At 38.8% G+C, this 20,180-nt stretch overlaps 1 protein-coding gene across 7 annotated transcripts in view; it reads right to left on the bottom strand.

The window, feature by feature from the left end:
- Positions 1-20,180, bottom strand: part of TASOR (transcription activation suppressor) — a 65,913-nt gene that overhangs the window by 17,319 nt on the left and 28,414 nt on the right. For 4 of the 7 annotated variants that reach the window (XM_023201106.3, XM_026446969.1, XM_023201085.2 and 1 more), the window contains exons 12-17: positions 12,184-12,256; positions 12,025-12,096; positions 9,790-10,491; positions 4,597-5,000; positions 3,222-3,366; positions 1,783-1,842 (exon numbers count right to left, since the gene is read on the bottom strand). In XM_023201106.3, the coding sequence (XP_023056874.1) occupies positions 1,783-1,842; positions 3,222-3,366; positions 4,597-5,000; positions 9,790-10,491; positions 12,025-12,096; positions 12,184-12,256 (1,456 nt within the window). The remainder of the gene's footprint in view (positions 1-1,782; positions 1,843-3,221; positions 3,367-4,596; positions 5,001-9,789; positions 10,492-12,024; positions 12,097-12,183; positions 12,257-20,180) is intronic. The other 3 variants (XM_026446970.1, XM_023201102.2, XM_023201092.2) reach the window with 1 other exon arrangement.

The following is a 20,180-nucleotide window of genomic DNA, read 5'->3' as shown; positions in this document are numbered from 1 at the left end:
GCAAGACTCTCAAAAAAAAAAAAAAAGATAACTACTATTCTATTGTTCTTAATGAGAAAAGAATTATTGATAGATGCAAAACATTGATCACGTCCTGATATAATATTGCATGAAAGTACCAAACATGAGAGACGACATGAGTAGGCTCTAATTACCCTAAGTTCAACAGCAGGCAAAACTAATATATGGTAAAAGAAGTTGGATTAGCGATTACTTGGGGGACAAGGAGAGTACTAACTAGGAGAATGTGGAAGAAAATCTTCTAGGATGCTAGAAACGTTCTATACCTTGATTTGGGTGGTGGTCATATACATATGTAAAATTTCAAAAAGCTGTACAATAAAGATCTGTGGCCAGGTTCAGTGGCTCACTTGAGGTCAGGAGTTCGAGACTAGCCTGGCCAGCATGGTGAAACCCTGTCTCTACTAAAAATATAAAACTTAGCTGGGTGTGGTGGCACATGCCTGTAATCCCAGCTACTTGGGAGGCTGAGGCAGGAGAATCGCTTGAACCCAGGAGGCACAGGTTGCAGAGAACCAAGATCATGCCACCGCACTAGAGCCTGGGCGACAGAGAGAGATTCTGTGTCAGAGGAAAAAAGAAAAAGAAATTTGTAAACTTTCCTCTATGGTATGTATCTGTTATTCATGGTTTCTTTTTTTAAACCATAATTTCCCTAGGAGATGGTAAAGATTTTCTTGAAGGAAGCTAGTAACTTTAATGGGGGGCGGGGCGGGAAGAAACAACTCCCAAAGCAAAGAAATTACTACAAAGATGTAGTAAGAAAATCATTTCATATTTCTTTCAAATAAAAAAACAACACTTTAATTTCTGAGTCAGATACAATAAAACCGAAAGAAAACATAAAAAATATCACCACCAAACTATAAGCAAGAGGATCTGCAGAGAAGCTGAATCCACAAAGAAGCTGAATCCACAAAGCTCAAAGATTATCTCCTAGGTACCCACTGCCAACTAGCTAATCAGTAATATCTGCAATTGTTTCTGAAATCCAAGTTTCTTAATCTCTTATTTAAAGTACCTGCAGAAATCAGCTTTACAATCAGAACAACTAGGTTAAGACTATGAACAGTATACCTAAAATATAAATGGCTTCCCCTCCTGGCTATTTTTTTAAAATTTTAAAAAAAGAAAACCAGGTGCGGGGGCTCAAGCCTGTAATCCCAGCACTTTGGGAGGCCAAAGCGGGTGGATCATCGGAGGTCAGGAGTTTGAGACCAGCCTGGCAAACATGGTGAAACCCTGTCTCTACTAAAAATACAAAAATTAGCTGGGCATGGTGGCATGCACCTGTTAATCCCAGATACTTGAGAGGCTGAGAAAGGTGAATTGCTTGAACCTGGGAGGCAGAGCTTGCAGCGAGCCAAGCTCACACCACTGCACTCCAGCCTGGGTGACAGAGCAAGATTCCATCTCAAAAAAAAAACGAAAACAAAAACCAAGAAGAGTTTCTCATAAGATATACTGCACAAATGGTTTAGGAATGTATTCCGGTCTTTCCAAATCATACTGTAAGATAGACTCTACTATGGGTGAAGAAAATTTATATAAATATTCGGTGACTTATTTGAACACTCTTTATAGTAAGAATATTGGATACAATTCAAGTAATGATTTACAAACAAATAAATATGGTAGTGTCCAAATTTTCTGTAATTAAAAAAATTTAAGTCAATGCCCTTATTGATGGAGTATCAGAAATGCAAGTAGCAATCCTGAAGAAGGGCACACTGGGGAGAAAAGAAAAGCAAGCCTTCTCACCTGGTGTTTGTTTCTCACCATGTTTCCCCAGCTGGTCTTCTGAGCTTCTTGCATTCCCTCCTGAGGGAAAGCATCCATTAGACTCTCTTCAGACATTAGTGATACCTACTAATCACCTTTCAGACAACCCCAAGTGATAACAAATGCAAGTATTCCTTCTTCTGCCTAAAATAATCTGAAGGGTCATACTTGTGATGATGGAATATCAACACTTAAGACACTGTACCTTCAAATGACCCAACACCAAGTATGAAGGAGTCTAAATGAGAAACGGTTAGGATAACCTTCTTGTATCAACTACTTCTTTTGTTTCTCCCACTCAAGCTGGTATTTCCACCTCATAAAACAATACTAGGTTCCCTCTATCATCACCTACAGGCTGCCTGCCCTCCAGAAAGGTGTTAAGTAGAAGATGGTGCTAAAGCCCATGGGAACTCATAAAGTTCTATAAATTCTTCTGAGTCCTCGGAAGTCTCAGCAGGTCTAGTCTAGTTCATAGGCCAGTCTACTTTGTAACAAAAAGTTGTTTGCTGCTGCTATTGTTTTTAAAAGGTTAAAGATGTAGGACTGGAAAAGACGTATACCCTGAAAATATTTCCAAAAATATTTAAGAGAAAGAACTTGGTATATTAAGTGTATGTATTTCTGTGTTTGTATGTGCGTGTTTGCACGGAGAAATTAGGATGCTACCAAAAAAATAATTATTTCAACATCTGCTAAACTTTTTGCCTCATAGTTGAATAACATTTACATGTGATCATTGAGGCCATTCTCTAAGATAATAATCCAATTTATTTAAGATAATCCAGCATTAAGAAATCAAATTTCTAATAGATGAACCTCAACATTATCACTTACTAGATGACAGCTTGTTACAGTGAAGTTTAGTAAGTTTGAGAAGACAACATTTAATTGATTGTCCAAAGAGCACCATTTTATCTCTGCAGCTACCTCACCTTATCAAAAACTCAGTTTCTGCCAATAGTCTTCATTCAGCAGTCTGCATGCTAAACTCCACAGAGACAGTATGTCTTAAATCCCTGTTTTTTTTTTTTGAGACAGAGTCTTGCTGTGTCTCCTGGGCTGGAGTGCAGTGGCCGGATCTCAGCTCACTGCAAGCTCCGCCTCCCGGGTTCACGCCACTCTCCTGCCTCAGCCTCCGGAGTAGCTGGGACTATAGGCGCCCGCCACCTCGCCCGGCTAGTTTTTGATTTTGCCAGTGCTTGCTGATGCTGACCAAGAACAGCAACACTCAGTATTACTTCGTATTACTTAAGTATTACATCGTATTACTTAAATAAGACACTGAAGGTATCAGCGCCAAGTAAGATGAAGCACCTAGTGACCCAAGAGTGAAATCCAGAACAGATGGAAACTTTTCAGGAAACTGGTCTCAAAGTAAAATGAAGCAAACTGAAGTCCAAGTATACTTTTCTTACCTGTAATTGGTATCAGTTTCCAATGTATTTCAGTCTCTTCAACTTTATTTGACTTAGACTGTTGTCTACGAAATCCATGTTCAATGGGAACATTGGGACACAAACTGCAATCTTCAAAATTATTCACGCTAATTAAATTTGGATCCTAAAAATCAAAGTACACACTCAATAGCTTTATTTTCATTTCATTTTAGTGTGAAGAATAAACTTTTTTTCACAGTAAATTCACGTGCTTCAATCTAAACATTACAAATGTGTAAAAACATGGTAAAGTTACACTCTAGTCTCAAAATTAAAACATAACTTTTCTCTCAAAACTTAATTTTATGTTAATTTAGAACAGGGATTGGTCAACTTTTATGCTAAAGTGCCAAGCAGTAAATACTTTAGGCTCTGCAGGCCAGACTCTCAAGTCTACCACAGGCAATACCTAAACAAATGGACATAGCTGTGCTCCAATAAAACTTTAGTTATAAAAATGGGTGGTGTGCTAGGTTCGCCCCGTGCCCCCGCCCCCGCCCCCCCATCAACTTGATTTAAAATACAAAAGTTATCAGGAAAATATTAATACAGGTTAGTTCCTCAGTGCCTACCTTACATACCCCAACAAATAAGCTTCCTGTCATCATCTTCCCCTTGAAATAAATATCCCCAAAACGACATGGAGAAAGAATGGGGACATGCATACAACTTTTAAACAAAGGCAGGGAAGATAAAATGGAGACAGTAAATGAAGAAGTAAGCCCATAGGAATATGGTGCCATCCTAGAACTATTCCCCAGTGACGCAGCGACTACTTAAGGGAGATAAGGCTACTTCTCAGCTACAAACCAGCACTCTGAACATATCATAAATATACTGAACACTCCAATAAGCAAAGCTGCAAGTCACTTCAGAGGTAATCCTAAAGGCTACTTATGTCCCATTCCTATTTGCATAAGAAATACCAAGTACCTAACTTTGTTACACTGCTGTATTGAGACTGGTATCCTCACCTGTCTCACCTTTGGGTTCTCTGTTAGTGCCGGCAAAAAGCCAATGTTTTGATAATTCAACTTTATTATGAAACAATAAGGAATTAACTCCCAATAAGCCATTTCTGACAAATATTAATAGATTGTTCCACCTTAGCTTTATCACAAGTAAACTGTAGACAATATATTAAGCTTCTAAGGAAGGAAGGAAAACTATTTCAGCATTTATCTCTTTGTAACAAGGAATAACTTAGAAAGTACGATCCTAGACAGGCACCTTTACTCAAAAGTGCATTTTATTTCTTTTTCAAAGAAAAAAATCATTCCCTGAAGCATACTCACAGCACCTCTTTCACACACACACTCACAAACACAAAGACAACCAACAGCTATATGCTTACTTCTTTCAAATGTAGCTTATGGTCAGTGCCCACTTCGGTGGTAGAAATAGCAAAAGAATACTTAGATGTTGCATCAACTTCTAGTAATAAGCTCTGAGTACCCTTAAACTGTGCATTTTCAATTTTTCCACAAGTAGGCTGCTCATATTCTTTCTTATCTGGGTTAGAGTTCAACTCATACTCATGTTTTTGCCTCAGCTCTTCATAGGCATCATCAGTGCTCAATCCTAAGGCTTTGTTGACTGTGTCTGTCAGAGATGCATCAGAATGGCGCGCATTTGCTAGTGTTTCTGATAACCAATTAAACAGCCTATGGATGTCAGCAATGCCAGAGTTACAGGTATCCTGCTGCTGCCGCCTCAAGTCAGCATCATGTCCAAGTGAGCCAATAGGCTGTGGAGACTCTGAGAAAAAGGAAAGAAAAGTCACTGATTGAAGTTAAGTTTAAAAACCAGCGTAAAATTTTTGAAATCAAATATACCTAAAAAATTATTGTAAAGCATTTATGGTCAGGAACTCAACCAAACAATTTGCTTAGACTTTACAAATATTCGCATCACTTTACAAACAGAATTGTAAAATTTTGCACATAGTTCAAAATTGCTATTGAAGTTTAATTTTCATTGTAATTTAAGCATTCTATGAATAGGAAAATAAGCTCATGCATCAGGTTTTAAATATGTATATTAACTCTACCATCAAAATCTCAAAGTCAACCAGATGCCTGACAAGAGATGAAACATTTGTACTTGCTATTTTGCCAATTGTTAGGATTATATGCATATTACATTAGGCTAATAAAAAAAATGACTTAATTTGGTTTCTATCTTTTCCATACCTACTATATTTTGTCCTTAAGCCACTGGCAGACACACCTATAATCTACAACTTATCTTGAATGACTAGATTACTTAAATTCATAATGAAGCTAGGATATTACAGACATAAAATCATCTTGAAAAAATCTCCACGAAATTTGCATCAAGAAAAAGCATTATAAGAGGAAACACGTTAAGATATGGTTCCATGCACACGTTAAGACATGGTTCCATGCATGCACTATAAATCTGTATAATCTGTAACAACCAATGTATCTTAAAACTTGTAAAGGGAGCAAACATTCAGAAAGTCATGTGCTTTAATGTTGTGTTGGGGTAGGGATTGGGTGAAACCTGAGTTAGGATTTCTAATTTGAGTGTAATGTACCACAACAAAAATAAATGTCAGAAACAAAGGAGTGCATACTGTATGATTCTAATTATGTAAACTTTTTATAGAGCAGGCAAAACTAATCTCTAAAGACAAAAAGCAGATCAGCAGCAGAGTAGCATGAGCTACCTAACAAAGAAAACAAAGCAACATATAAAAATGTTCTGGCCAGGCACGGTGGCTCACACCTGTAATCCCAGCACTTTGGGAGGCCAAGGTGGGGGGATCATGAGGTCAGGAGATCGAGACCATCCTGGCTAACAAGGTGAAACCCCGTCTCTACTAAAAAAATACAAAAATTTAGCTGACCATGGTGGCATGCGCCTGTAGTCCCAGCTACTCGGGAGGCTAAGGCAGGAAAATCACTTGAGCCCAGGAGGCAGGGGGTGCAGTGAGTCGAGATCGTGCCACTGCACCCCTGCCTGGGTGACAAAGCGAGACTCCCATCTCCAAAAAAAAAACACAACAGTTCTATAGGCTCATGCCTGTAATCCCAAAACTCTGGGAGGCCGAGGAGGGTGGATCACCTGAAGTCAGGAATTCGAGACTAGCTCGGCCAACATGGTGAAATCCTGTCTCTACTAAAAATACAAAAATTAGCTGGGTATGGTGACGCACGCCCGTAATCCCAGCTACTCGGGAGCTGAGATAGGAGAATCACTTAAACCCAGCAAGCAGAGGTTGCAGTGAGCTGAGATTGGGCCACTGCACTCCAGCCTGGAAGACAGAGTAAGACTCCATCACAAAAAAAAAAAGTTCTATATATTGGAGTGGTGATTACACAGCTATCAAAACTCATCAAACTGTGCGCTTAAATAGGTACACTGATATAAACTGTACCGCAAAACAGTTTATGTTAAAAGTTATAAGGGGTGGTGGAAATGGGTTACCTCATAAAATGACTGGGCTCACCACCAAATCAAGATCAGGGTGTTTTAAAAGTTAGAATACAGCCGGGTGCAGTGGCTCACGCCTGTAATCTCAGCACCTTGGGAGGCCGAGGTGGGCGGATCACAAGGTCAGGAGATTACTATCCTGGCTAACACGGTGAAACCCCGTCTCTACTAAAAATACAAAAAAGTAGCCAGGCATGGTGGTGGGCACCTGTAGTCCCAGCTACTTCGGCAGCTGAGGCAGGAGAATGGGGTGAACCCAGGAGGCGGAGCTTGCAGCGAGCCGAGATCGCACCACTGCACTCCAGCCTGGGCGATAGAATGAGACTCTGTCTCAAAAAAAAAAAAAAAAAAGTTAGAATACAACCTTGAAATCTCTACCTTCAGAAACAAAGTACGCAAAATTACTTGAAAAGTGAGAAACACCTAAAAATGCAGTCACTAGTTTCAGTTAAGCTATATACCCAGAAATCTTCTTCTGCCCCGTTTCTCGTTTGACCTATTATAATTAGTACGGCTTTCTCATCATTTTAATTATTGATGAAGCCTGATTTTTACCCACAACTATTTTTTCCACATACACAGAATTAGTTACAAATAAAAACAGTACCAAAAAATAAGTATTTTATTTATTCAGTGCATATTATGTGCTCAGTGACAGGAAATGTAGCAGTTTGTGAACAATGCTTTGGAGTCGGTCAGAACTGACTTCGGATTGTGCCACTAACTTCATAACTTTTGGTAAAGTTATTTAACTTATCTGAGACGATTTTCTCATCTGCAAAATTAGGATAATAATGCCTACTACTCAATAACTGTTAATAAATGAGTTCATATACATAAAGTACCTAGTACACAGTAAACAAAACTCTCAAGACATGTCAACAAGACAATTAAGTGCTAACAGGTTCAGCACAGATTGCAAATCCAGCATAAACTAAAGGAGGAGACCATTAAGGAGAAGAGACAGAAAGCTGAGGAGAAATATGAACTGCAAAGATATAAGGCTTGAAAGAAATGAAAGTTACTTCAGGAAAAAACAGAGGGAAATAAAAGACTGACCATGACACACTCTAGGCAGAGAGAGATGACCCTTAACCAAGACATGTGAGAGAAGAGTGGGAAACATGGGTGGACATGGCTAGTCTATAACAAAGCTTTACAAGGCAAGTATATAAGATGAGATTGGTAGTAAATTAGCAAAGCAATACTGAGAAGAACATGATACTGAAACGGGTGCAAGAAGGTAGTAAGTCAGGAAGGCCACCAAAGGGATAAAGAACACGGACAAGGAATAACAACATTGGAAAGAGAGACACACAGGTTAACTAATGAAAAAACCATGATAGTTACAGCAAAGAACAGTAATGTCAAACAGAACTTTCTGCAATAATGGAAATGTTCTCTCTCTATACTAATACAATGGTGTGGTTGTTGAAATGTATTTTTATTTCATTTTAAACTTAAATAACAACATATGACTAGTGGCTACCATATTGAATACCATATAACAATAAAAAAGTTTAAACAACAGGAGGCTGAGCGTGGGGGCTCACGACTGTAATCCCAATACTTTGGGAGGCCAAGGCAGGCGGATCACTTGGGGTCAGGAATTCAAGACCAGCCTGGCCCATATGGCAAAACCCCGTCTCTACTAAAGATACAAAAAAGTAGCCAGGCACAGTGGTGCGTGCCTGTAATTCCAGCTATTGGGGAAGCTCAGACACGAGAATCATTTGAACCAGGTAAGCAGAGGTTGCAGTGAGCCAAGATGGAGCCACTGCACTACAGCCTGGGTGATGGAGTGAGACTTTGTCTCAAAAACAAAGAGAGCAAGAAAATGAAAAGTGAGGATACAAATACAGATTGCTAAGAGCAAAAGTGTAAAAAGACACTGATCTGACTAACCTAGACTAAGACACACTGAATTTGAAAAGACAAGTTGCTTAATAAAAAACGTAAGAATACTCAGTTCTGCCACAATCACTCAGAGGGGCAACAGCAGCAGGAAATGTGGACTGTTAGGTCAACTTTCTCTGAATACAAAAGAACTCATTTCATGCTTATGAACTAGTAGTGTTAAGATCTTAAAAATCCAGATAAAAGTGTTTTAGCTGACTTGCAATATTGAAACACACTTAAAACAAGCACCTTACATGTCTTATCTTTTTCTGTCAACCAAAACAAAACAAAACAAAGGAAAAAAGAACAACAAAAAAAGAAAAACCCAAAGATATTCCTAGATTCTTGGGGTATAAAAGAATATGTGTATGCATATTTTATTTTCAAATTCAGAAGGTTCCTTTTCATTATGCAACAGCCTAAAAGATACTAATATTCTAATACTATTCAACTATACTTCTTCAACTATACTTCTTCAACTAATACTTCTTCAACTATAAAAATAAAGGAATATGGTCGGGCGTGATGGCTCACGCCTGTAATCCCAGCACTTTGGGAGGCCAAGGCGGGTGGATCACGAGGTCAGGAGATGGAGACCATCCTGGATGACACGGTGAAACCCCTTCTCTACTAAAAATACAAAAAATTAGCCGGGCGTGGCGGTGGGCGCCTGTAGTCCCAGCTACTCGGAAGGCTGAGGCAGGAGAATGGCGTGAACCCGGGAGGTGGAGCTTACGGTGAGCCAAGATTGTGCCACTACATTCCAGCCTGGGCGAGAGAACGAGACTCTGTCTCAAAAAATAGTAATAATAACCATTAAAAAAATACAAATTAAGGAATATAAAAGGACAAGAACTCTGATTAGTATTATGATGTCATGTTAACATAAACCAAACAATTTAGAAATCTGATGTTCCAGTGCAGGAATTGTAAAGTGTTTCCTGTACTGGGCCAGGTAGCAAATATTTTAGGCTTTGTGGGCCATACAGTCTCAGTGCCAATGCCAACTCTGCCATTACAACATGAAAGCAGCTACATACATATGGCTGCATTCAAATACAACTTTCTTTAAAAAATAGTGGACAGGCTGAATTTGGCCCTCAGGCTTTAATTCATACGCCCCTCTACTACAGGAAAGAACAGAACTACTTTATTTTTGGTTGTTTTTAAGAGCAATCTGATATTTTACCTTCATACAGATGGCAATTTTCAGATAAATTACTGGTTTTGGCGAGCTTTCTCATATTTTCAGGTAGATCCTCAAGCTTCCTCTTCAAGACAGTTTTGCTTCTCGTATCTTCGGTGTCTGAGTCCCCACCCACATTCTTTTTCCTACACTGAATTAAATTAATCAATTCTTTGACTCTATCCTTATCATAATCCAAAGAATGAGATGATCTTTGCTTTCCAGATATAATGGTTTCACCCCTCGAGTTATTTCGTTTTCCAAATTTCATTTTTGTACCATTCACTTCTTCTTCTTGACTTTCATAATCTGAAAGTGGACTAAACTGTTGAAGTTTTCTATTTTCTTCAAATAGTTCTTTTAATTTACAAATAGGTAACTGATACACTTCAGGCCGAAAAATATAGGCATGCAAACAAGTATCAATATGAGATTTATTTCTGGGAGCTGAGTATAAGAATTTTTTATCATCTAATCGTGAATCATATGGAAACATAATAAACTCTCGTTTACCTGAACCAAAACCTCGCTTAAAAAATTCACTTACATACTTTTCAACAACAGAATGAAAATTTATAGTGCTTATAGTTTTGAATTCCTTTCGACACTGAATCAAAGAAAACTGTAAAAACTGAGCTATTTTTAATACATCTGGCATGCTCTCATGCCTCTCCTTTGGTGCTGCATTGGTTGAACCTTTTTGTGCTGTAAATAAAACAAACAAAAAAAAGCAAACCATGTTAGCAATCAAGAAACTAATCAAATACAGATCTAAATATTGCCAAAGAAGTGTAAAAACATTTATACATTAATGTTGAACCAGACAAGTATGTACCCTAGTACATACATACAATATAGCAAATACATGAATAGCATGCTTGTTAAAAGTCCAGGAACTTGTAACAGGCCAATAAGAAACTAAAACGAAAGAGCAGAACACATTTTTAAAGGAAAAATCACCCACTCATTGAAGATTTCGCTTCCTACTGCCCCCAGGAAATTCAAATAGTGGCAAGCAACATGTAAGAAGAAATGGATACAGAACAAGATCTGAGGCTCCAACCCTGCGTGTCATCCCTTCCTCGTATAAAGTAGTAACTAACTTCACATGAACAGATATGCAGATGCTGAGTAGCCACAATTGAGAAACTCATCCTTAATCCAACAGTGAAATAAAGCCATTAGTGGGAACTTTATCTTAATACATAGTATTAATGTTCATTCTTAGAAAAGGTGGTTAACAAATCTTGTCTTATATCAGCGCCAAAAATTCTTAATTTTGAATGGTCTAATATTTATCCTGGCAAATTATGCTTTAGAGTTACTAAAATTTGAATGCAAAATTAAACTAAGCTAAAAAATAATCATACAAAACCCTCACAGACCAGGCACAGTGTGGCTCATGCCTGTAATTCCAAAAGCTTGGGAGGCTGAGATAGTTGGATCGCTTCAGGCCAGGAGTTCAAGAACAACCTGGATAACATAGTGAGATCCTGCTTCTAAAGGAAAAAAAAAAAATTTTAATTTAGCTAGGTGTGCTGGCACACGCCTGTAATCCCAAGCTACTCGAGGCTAAGGCAGAAGGACTGCTTGAGCCTAGAAGGGAGGGCAAGGCTGTATGTAGTGAGCCATGATCACACCGCTGCCTGGGCAACAGAGTGAGACCCTATCTCTAAAATAAATAAATAAGTAACCCTCATAACTAAGCTACAGTACTATAACAATTATAATCAAGCTTTATGAGAGCACTGATATACACAAAATAATTTCTCACAGTTAAAAAAAAAATCGTTGCCCAGGCACAGTGACTCACGCCTGTAATCCCACCATGCTGGGAGACCGAGGCAGGAGGATCACTTGAGGTCAGGAGTTCGAGACCAGCCTGGCCAACATGGTGAAACCCCGTCTCTACTAAAAATACAAAAAATTAGCCAGGCATGGTGGTGGATGCCTTGTAATCCCAGCTACTCAGGAGGCTGAGGCAGGAGAATCACTTGAATCCAGGAGGTGTCGGTTGCAGTGAGCTAAGATCATGCCACTACACTCCAGCCTGGGCAACAAGAGCAAAAAAAAAAGAGTCATATAATTTGTGTCTTATATTGCTAAATACCTCTTAACCCCCAGTATTTCCTGAAACATGATGTAAGAAAGGCAAAATGTTTAGTGAGTTATCTGGAAAATTTCAATGAAATGTTAAGTATCTATAAGTAACTAGATTTAGATATTCAAAGAACTTACAAGTAACTATGCTTCTAGGTTCTTGAAATAGAAACAAAGCATGTAGGACTCGAGACTTGGCAGTCTGATATTCTAAAAAACAGAAGCCAAACTCATTAGCAATGTGTTTTAACTAAAAAGTTAAGAAAGAATTATAAAAATTAAAGAGCGACCACCTACCATATGGAGGAACCATCTGATAAGGGGAGAGAAGAAAAAGGTATCCTCGGTCTCCCAAAGGTTTAACAAGAACCTGTATTTTGAGGGGAAGGAAGAAGTTGTATCTGCTTTATTATTATTCACCATAAGGCAGACACACAGCATTTTCTACTAATTGTAAAGAAAAAGAGTTCTTAATCATCTTTTAAGAAAAAATATTGCTAATGAATTAACTCTTTCTACCAACTCTGCTGATTAACAGGATTCCAATCAAATAAAAATTCCTTGGTTTTCATGACATTAATGAGAAAATGTTACTGAAAGAACTCCCCTAACTGCAAAACCACGTTAATTTTTCCCTGAAGCTAAAATACAAGGATGGACCAAAATCAAACTAAAGACTTCACATATTTTCTTCATCAATTCAAAAGATACGTTTATTAGTGGCCAAAGTAATGTGCTAGATGCTAGATATAAAACACGCTTTGAAACACTGCGTTGCAAGAGTTCAGACTAATCGCAAACCCAATGTGTTTCCATAATCGAATTGCACACATTACATGAACACTTTCACATGTAAGGCAATTTGCCTAGAGATAACCAAATACAAGCAACACAAGATCCTTGATCACAAGAAGTTTATAATTAGGTAGAGAGAGTAACACAAGAAATACCAGTAACTACATAAGACAGAAAAGTTCCCTAAGAGATTTACAAAATAACAGAAATAGAAAAATACAGTTTGTTTATGGTAGTAAAAGATGGTCAAGAAAGGTTTACTGAAAGTGTATCAAAAGTGGATTTTGAAGGATGGGTACATGACAAGAGCCTGAGATTGCGGGAAGGCCACTTCAGTAGAGGCAACACCATGAGCAAAGGTGAGTTATAATGGACAGTTTACAAACATCACAGTTATTTATCACTGGCAAGAGGGTGAGGACAGACTAGGATAAATGTGTAAGACAAGTCTGGAATGAAAGATCATAGGTTAGCTGTAAAAAGACCAGAAGCCAGGTTGGCCAGGAATGTCCTTGAGAGCATATGCCTTTGAGCTAGTGTTTCCTTAAAACAACAATAATAAAAAAGACTTGACAGCATTGTGCAGGAGGAGGCAGAAAAACAATCTAATGCAAAGAATTCATTTCAGGGGCTACTGCAATATTTCACAATGTTTTGGGTAAATGAGAAAGTGAGCATGGCAACTGAACACAAAAGGATACCTGACTTCTGAAAGAAAACTTGTATGACCTAAATTCCTACTAAAACAATTCCAGTAAACAATGTCTGTAGAAAAACTAGTAATTCAGAGGACAAAAAGTAACTGTGCTACTAATTCACATTTAATAAAAACACTGAACACTCAAAAGTAAAGTGGTATTGTGTTTGGGGGGTTTCAGGTAGTCTTAGTTGATCACCTTCTCCAGGGTCAACTTCTCCTTCAGTTCAATCTGTGCCAAAAATCAGTCATAGATACCTGTGTTCAAAGAGTTTATTTTAGTGGAAGCAGGCTGGTGGCATGGGCCAGATAAAGTCGGGGGTCAGATGACCAAATGACTAGGAAGGTCTCCATCTGAAGACCATTCTAAACTTTGGGGCATCTTTCCCCATTTTTACTGCCTGTATTCCGTGAGGGTCAGTTACCAGGTCTTTCTTTTATAAAGGAAGTTTAAATATTCTTGTAAGGGTAAACTTTGTTGTAAGGTTTCTAATAGTTACATCTGTGCTGAGGCGGCCTTGTTTCCTAAAAATCCCAGGGCCAAGGTTAAAAAATCCTCAGGCCAAGTTACATCATAATGCTGACATACAGTATTGGCTCTCCAAGACATTTAACTGCGTCTTATGGCTACCATTTATAGCCACGCTAAGTCTCTTAGAGTATACTACAAGTGGACAACGTAACTGAAAAATTTGTTTCAGATACAAATACTTTTATTTAAAATATTTTAGATAATATACTTCTTTTAATATTTTGCCCAAACTCCTAGTTGATGAAATAAAAAGTTAGGAAGCACAAGTAAGATTTTCATGTTTTGTGCTCACTGACAAAAATCAATTAGATGCCTTTAACCTCTCACTCACTCCAAATACTAGGTTTTATAAATTCCACTACTAGTAACCTAAAGATTCCTGTACTTAAGGGGTCCCAGTGTTTCTAAAAATCCATGGAGTATAGGCAATCTATAATCAGAAATAACACTAAGGCAGACAGAGGCCTTCAGCAGTTGCATCAGTGGCTTCAGCCCAAAGAAATCCATTCAGCTCTGCAGGAAAGAAAAATTCTGGAAAGTGTGCTCCTGTTGCCTCTATTTTAGCTGTTTGGTTATTCTTTAAAAAAAAAAAAAAAAAGTATTAATCCAATCTGTGGGGTTTTTAATTAGTTGATTCTACTATTTTAAATTTCCAGATAACATTAAAGGTACTACGGCACTCCCCAACCCCCACAAAAAAAGAGTTAGTATAAACACACGTACAATAGGCCAGGCACAGTGGCTCATGCCTGTAATCTCAGCACTTTCGGGAGCTGAAGTGGGAGGACTGCTTGAAGCCAGGAGTTCAAGACCAACCTGGGCAACACAGCAAGCCCCCATCTCTACAAAAAAAATTTTTAAAGTAGCCATGTGTGCCATCATGTGCCTACAGTCCTGGCTACTTGGAAAGCTAAGGTGGGAGGAGGATTGTTTGATTCTGAGAGTTCAAGCTGTGAAGCTGTGATTGTGCCACGCACTTTAGCATTTCAGCCTAGGCAACAGAGTAAGTCCTGTCTCAAAAAAAAAAAAAAAGAAGCTTAGAAGGAAATAAGCTATACTAAAGTGAGATTCAGCAGAAAAAAATAAAAAGATTCAAACACTCAAAGGCATCAAAAATTGGAATTATCAGATGCAAAATGTAAAATAATCCACTATGAAATGTTTAAACACATAAAATAATTGGAAGAATTAAAAACATTTTCACACAAAAATGTTTACACTAATGTTCCTAACACCATTATTCATAGCAGCCAAGAAATGGAAATAACTGATAAAAGAACAAACAAAATGTGGTATTATCTATACAATGAAAGAATACTGGACCATAAAACAGAATGAAGTTCTGATATATGCTACAACATCAATGAGCCCTGAAAACTACGCTCAGCGAAAGAAGCCAGGCACTGAAGGCCACATATTGCTTAATTCTATTTATATAAAATATCCAGAGCAGATAAATCCATAGAGACAGAAGTAGACTAATGGCTGTCAGGGATTGGGAAGGGGGAATGTACAGTGACTTCTGAGATGAAAATGTTCAGGAATTAGATAGTGTTGATAGTTGCACAACAGTGTGAATCCACTAAAACCATGGAATTATATACTTTAAAATGGCTAAAATGGCCGGGCACGGTGGTACACACCTGTAATCCCAGCACTTTGGGAGGCCAAGTTCAACAACAGCCCAGGCAACATGGCAAAACGCTGTCTCTACAAAACACACAAAAATTAGGCAGGTGTGATGGTATGCACCTGTAGCCCCAGCTACCCAGAAGGATGAGGTAAGAGGCTCACCGGACCCCAGAAAGTCAAGGGTGCAGTGAGCCAGGACCACATCACTGCACTCTAGCCTGGATAACAAAGCAAGATCCTGCCCATTTTAAAAAAAAAAAATGGCTAAAATGGTTAATTTTATGTTACTGAGTTTTATTTCACTTAAAAAAATATTAGCAAAGAATACCAGAATATAATGTGCACCTCCTAGAATTCTGCCTGGCATATAATAGGTACTCACTAAATACTTCTGAAAGAATTAACAAGAACTTGCTATAAAATAACCAGGCAGATCCAAAAAAATTCAAATACAACTTTTAAAAATAAAAAACATGCACTGTGAAATTAGAAACACAATAAATAAAGCAACAAATGAGAATAGCTAAAGATATGATTTTTAAATTAGAAAACAGTTACAATGAAGTTAATTAGAATGCAGTACAGAGAAACAAATAGATGGAAAACGTAAGACGAGGTTAACATGTGGGGAAAAGAAAGAGATCAGCCTGTTACTGTGTCTATATAGAAGGAAGTAGACACAAGAGACTCCATTTAGTTCTGTATTTGAAATGCTGTTAATCTGTGACCCTACCCCCAACTTTGTCCTTGCTAGAGACATGTGCTGTGGTGACTTAAGGTTAAAAGGATTTTGGGCTGTGCAGAATGTGATTTGTTAAACAAGTGCCTAAAGGCTGCTTGTGGTTAAAGGTCATCACCATTCTCTTAAATCTCAAGAAAGAGAAAAACATTTGTCTCCTGCCCCTCCCTGGGATTGGAACATCTCCGGGTAATACCCATTGTGTGCCTTGTTTACTGAGTAAGGAGAAACCGCCTTTAGGAATAAGGTGGGGCTTGCTGGAGCAATACTGCTAAAAGGTTTATGGAGATGTTCGCATATGCATCTCAAGGCACAGCATTTTCCTTTTAACTTATTCATGTTACAGGGATTTTTGTTCTTATGTCTTACTGCTGATTTCCTCCCTACAATGATCCTATTTTCTAGCCACTCCCTTATCTTTTAGATGGTAAAGATAATTATCAATAAATACTAAGGGAACAGAGAGGCCGGTGCCAGTGTGGGTCCTCTGAAAGCACAGCACTGGCCCCCTGGGCCCCGCTTTTCTTTCTCTATACCTTGTCTCTGTGTCTTTCTTTCTTTTCTCAAGTCTCTGGTCCCACCTAACGAGAAGCACCCACAGGTGTGGAGGGGCAGGCCACCCCTTCATTAACAGACATGGAAAATATGCCTCTTCAGAGTCCTAAAAAGACAGGCCAGGCCGGGCCGGGCGCAGTGGCTCACGCCTGTAATCCCAGCACTTTGGGAGGCCAAGGCTAGTGGATCACCTAAGGTCAGGCATTAGAGACAACTGGCCAACATGGCGAAACCGTCTCTACCAAATATACAAAAATTAGCCAGGCGTGGTGGCACACACCTATAATCCCAGCTACTCGGGAGGCTGAAACAGGAGAATTGCTTGAACCCAGGAGGTGGAGGTTGGAGTGAGCCACGATTATGCCACAGAATACCAGTCTGGGCAACACAGTGAGACTCTGTCTCAAAAATTAAAAAAAAAAAAGGTCAGGCTAAAGAAAATGAGGGAGAAGTACAATAAGAGAGGTAACTAATTTTCGAGAAAAAAAGATGTAAATCCACAGGTATGAAAGGTAAATATATACCAAGGTGGATAGATAGAAATCTACACCTAGATACTGTAACTGTTAAACATCAAAGACAAAAAAAAAGGTTTAAAAAGTAGCCAGGGGGCGGCAGGGGACCTACAAAGCAACAATTAGACTGAGAGCTAACCCCTAAACAAAAACAGAAGCCAGAAGACACTGCAGCATAGTCAAAGTGCAAGAAAATAACTGTCAACCCAGAACTGTGTACCCAGCATCCAACAATTATAGGTTATACATTTTTCTCAAACACAGAACTCAAACACAGAAGGAGCATGTACAAAAATTAACTACATAGATCTTAAAGTCTCAACAAATTTCAAATAATCACCACCATTGTTGATTACAATGCAATTAAATTAGAAATAAAAAGATGAAAGTATCTCTCTATATTTCCCTATATATACTTCTACATCATATATCAAAGTTAAAAAAAAATTGGAAACTAAAAAATAAAAATTTCTCAGAAATGAATAATGAAAATACTGCACATTAAAACGTGAAATGCAATTAAAGCAGTACTTACAAATGAGTATTTATTGACTATTTTTCTGACTTAAGGCAGAAATAGCAAAACAAATCTCAAGAAAGTAAAAGTTGGCCAGGCTTGGTGACTCACCCCGGTAATCCTAGCACTGTGAGAGGCCGAGGCAGGCAGATCACTTGAGCCCAGGAGTCTTGAGACCAACCTGGGCAACATGATGAAACACCGTCTCTACTAAAAATACAAAAAGTAGCCAGGTGCCATGGAGCATGTCTGTAATCCCAGCTACTTGGGAGGCTGAGGCAGAATTCCTTGAACCCGGGAGGCAGAGGTTGCAGTGAGCTGAGATTGTGCCACTGCACTCAGGCCTGGGGGATAAGAGCGAAACTCTGTCTTCAAAAACAAAAACAAAAACAACAACAACAAGACAGAGATGGTATAAGAAAGGAAAACTGCAGGTCAATCTCATTTATCATCACAGATACAAAATTCCTAAACAAAAGCCAAACCCCACAATTTACTTTAAAAGCTGTGGCAGGGGTAGGGTAGTAGTTTCTATACAAGCAATGCAGGGATAGTTTAATATTGGAAAACTATAAATATAACTCACCTTAGTAGGTCTACAGAATAAATACCATGTGTGATGGTTAATTTTTTTTTTTTTTTTTTTTGAGACGGAGTCTCGCTCTGTCGCCCAGGCTGGAGTGCAGTGGCTAGATCTCAGCTCACTGCAAGCTCCGCCTCCCGGGTTTACGCCATTCTCCTGCCTCAGCCTCCCGAGTAGCTGGGACTACAGGCGCCCGCCACCTCGCCCAGCTAGTTTTTTGTATTTTTTTAGTAGAGACGGGGTTTCACCGTGTTAGCCAGGATGGTCTTGATCTCCTGACCTCGTGATCCGCCCGTCTCGGCCTCCCAAAGTGCTGGGATTACAGGCTTGAGCCACCGCGCCCGGCCGATGGTTAATTTTTTATGTCAACTTGATTTGGCCAGGTAGTGCCCAGGTATTTGATCAAATATTTTTCTGGGTGTTCCTGTCAAGTTATTTTCGGATGAGTTTACAATCAATAGACTGAATAAAGCAGGCCACCCTCCCTAATGTAGGTTGGCCATATCCAATCAGCTGAAGGCCTAAATAGAACAAAAGGCAAACCCTAAGCCCCACAACAAGAGAATTCCTCCTGTCTTCCAAGTTGGGAAATCAACTGTTTCCTGCCTTCAGACTTGAACTGAAACATTGGCTCTTTCTGAGTCTTGAGCCTGCCAGCCTTAGAACTATACCATTGGCAGTCCTGGTTCTCACATCTGCATACTCAGACTGAAACCAAACCACTGGTTCTCCTGGGTCTCCAGCTTGCTAATTGAAGATATGATCTTGGGACACGTCAGCTTCCATAAATGTGTGAGCCAATTCTTTACAGTAATTCTCTTTTTACATACCACCCCACTATACACTATTGGTTCTGTTTCTCTGCAGAACCCTAAAATACTGTGTGACCAGCTTGATAAATCCAATGCTCGACCCAAAACAAAAACCATCTGCTAAAATTCAAAATCCACTCATGCTTAAAAAAATAAAGAAGCAATGTTTAAAACATAAAAAACTACTGTGGACTTCCTACTTAATGGTAAAATGTTATAAGAATTTTTTTTCTTTAAATCAAGAAGGCAAGAATGCCCACAATCACCATTTTTATTCAGCTTTTTACTACAAATCCTAAACTGCACATTAACATGGAAAAAGAAACAGTATATAGTAGTTCCCTCTTATCTGCAGAGGATATGTTACGAGACCCCCAGTGAATGTCTGAAACCACAGACAGTAACAAACCCTGTTTTTTTTCTATGTATACATATCTATAATAAAGTTTAACTTTTAAATTAGGCATACTAAAAGACTAACAACAATAATTAATAATAAAATAGAACAGGCTGGGCATGGTGGCTCATGCCTATAATACTAGCACTATGGGAGGTTGAGGCATGAGGGTTGCTTAAGGCCAGGAGTTTGAGACAAGCCTGGGCAACATAGTAAGACCTCATTCTCTAACAAAAATTTAAAGAAATAGATAAATTTTAAAAACTAGCTGGGCATGGTGGTATACACCTGCAGCCCAGCTACCCGGGAGGCTGAGGTGGGACAATCATTTAAGACTAGGAGCTCAAGGCTTGCAGTAGCTATGATCATATCACACCACTGTACTCCAGCCTGAGCAACAGAATGAGATACTGTCCCCCCACCAAAAAAATAGAGTAACTGTAACAATATACAATAAGAATTACATAATGTGGTCTCTCTCTCAAAATCTTATTGTACTGTACTCACCCTTCTTATGATG

This window comes from Piliocolobus tephrosceles, chromosome 2 (genome assembly GCF_002776525.5).
Source record: "Piliocolobus tephrosceles isolate RC106 chromosome 2, ASM277652v3, whole genome shotgun sequence".
Classification (NCBI taxonomy): Eukaryota; Metazoa; Chordata; class Mammalia; order Primates; family Cercopithecidae; genus Piliocolobus; species Piliocolobus tephrosceles.
This window is presented reverse-complemented; position numbering and strand designations above follow the sequence as displayed.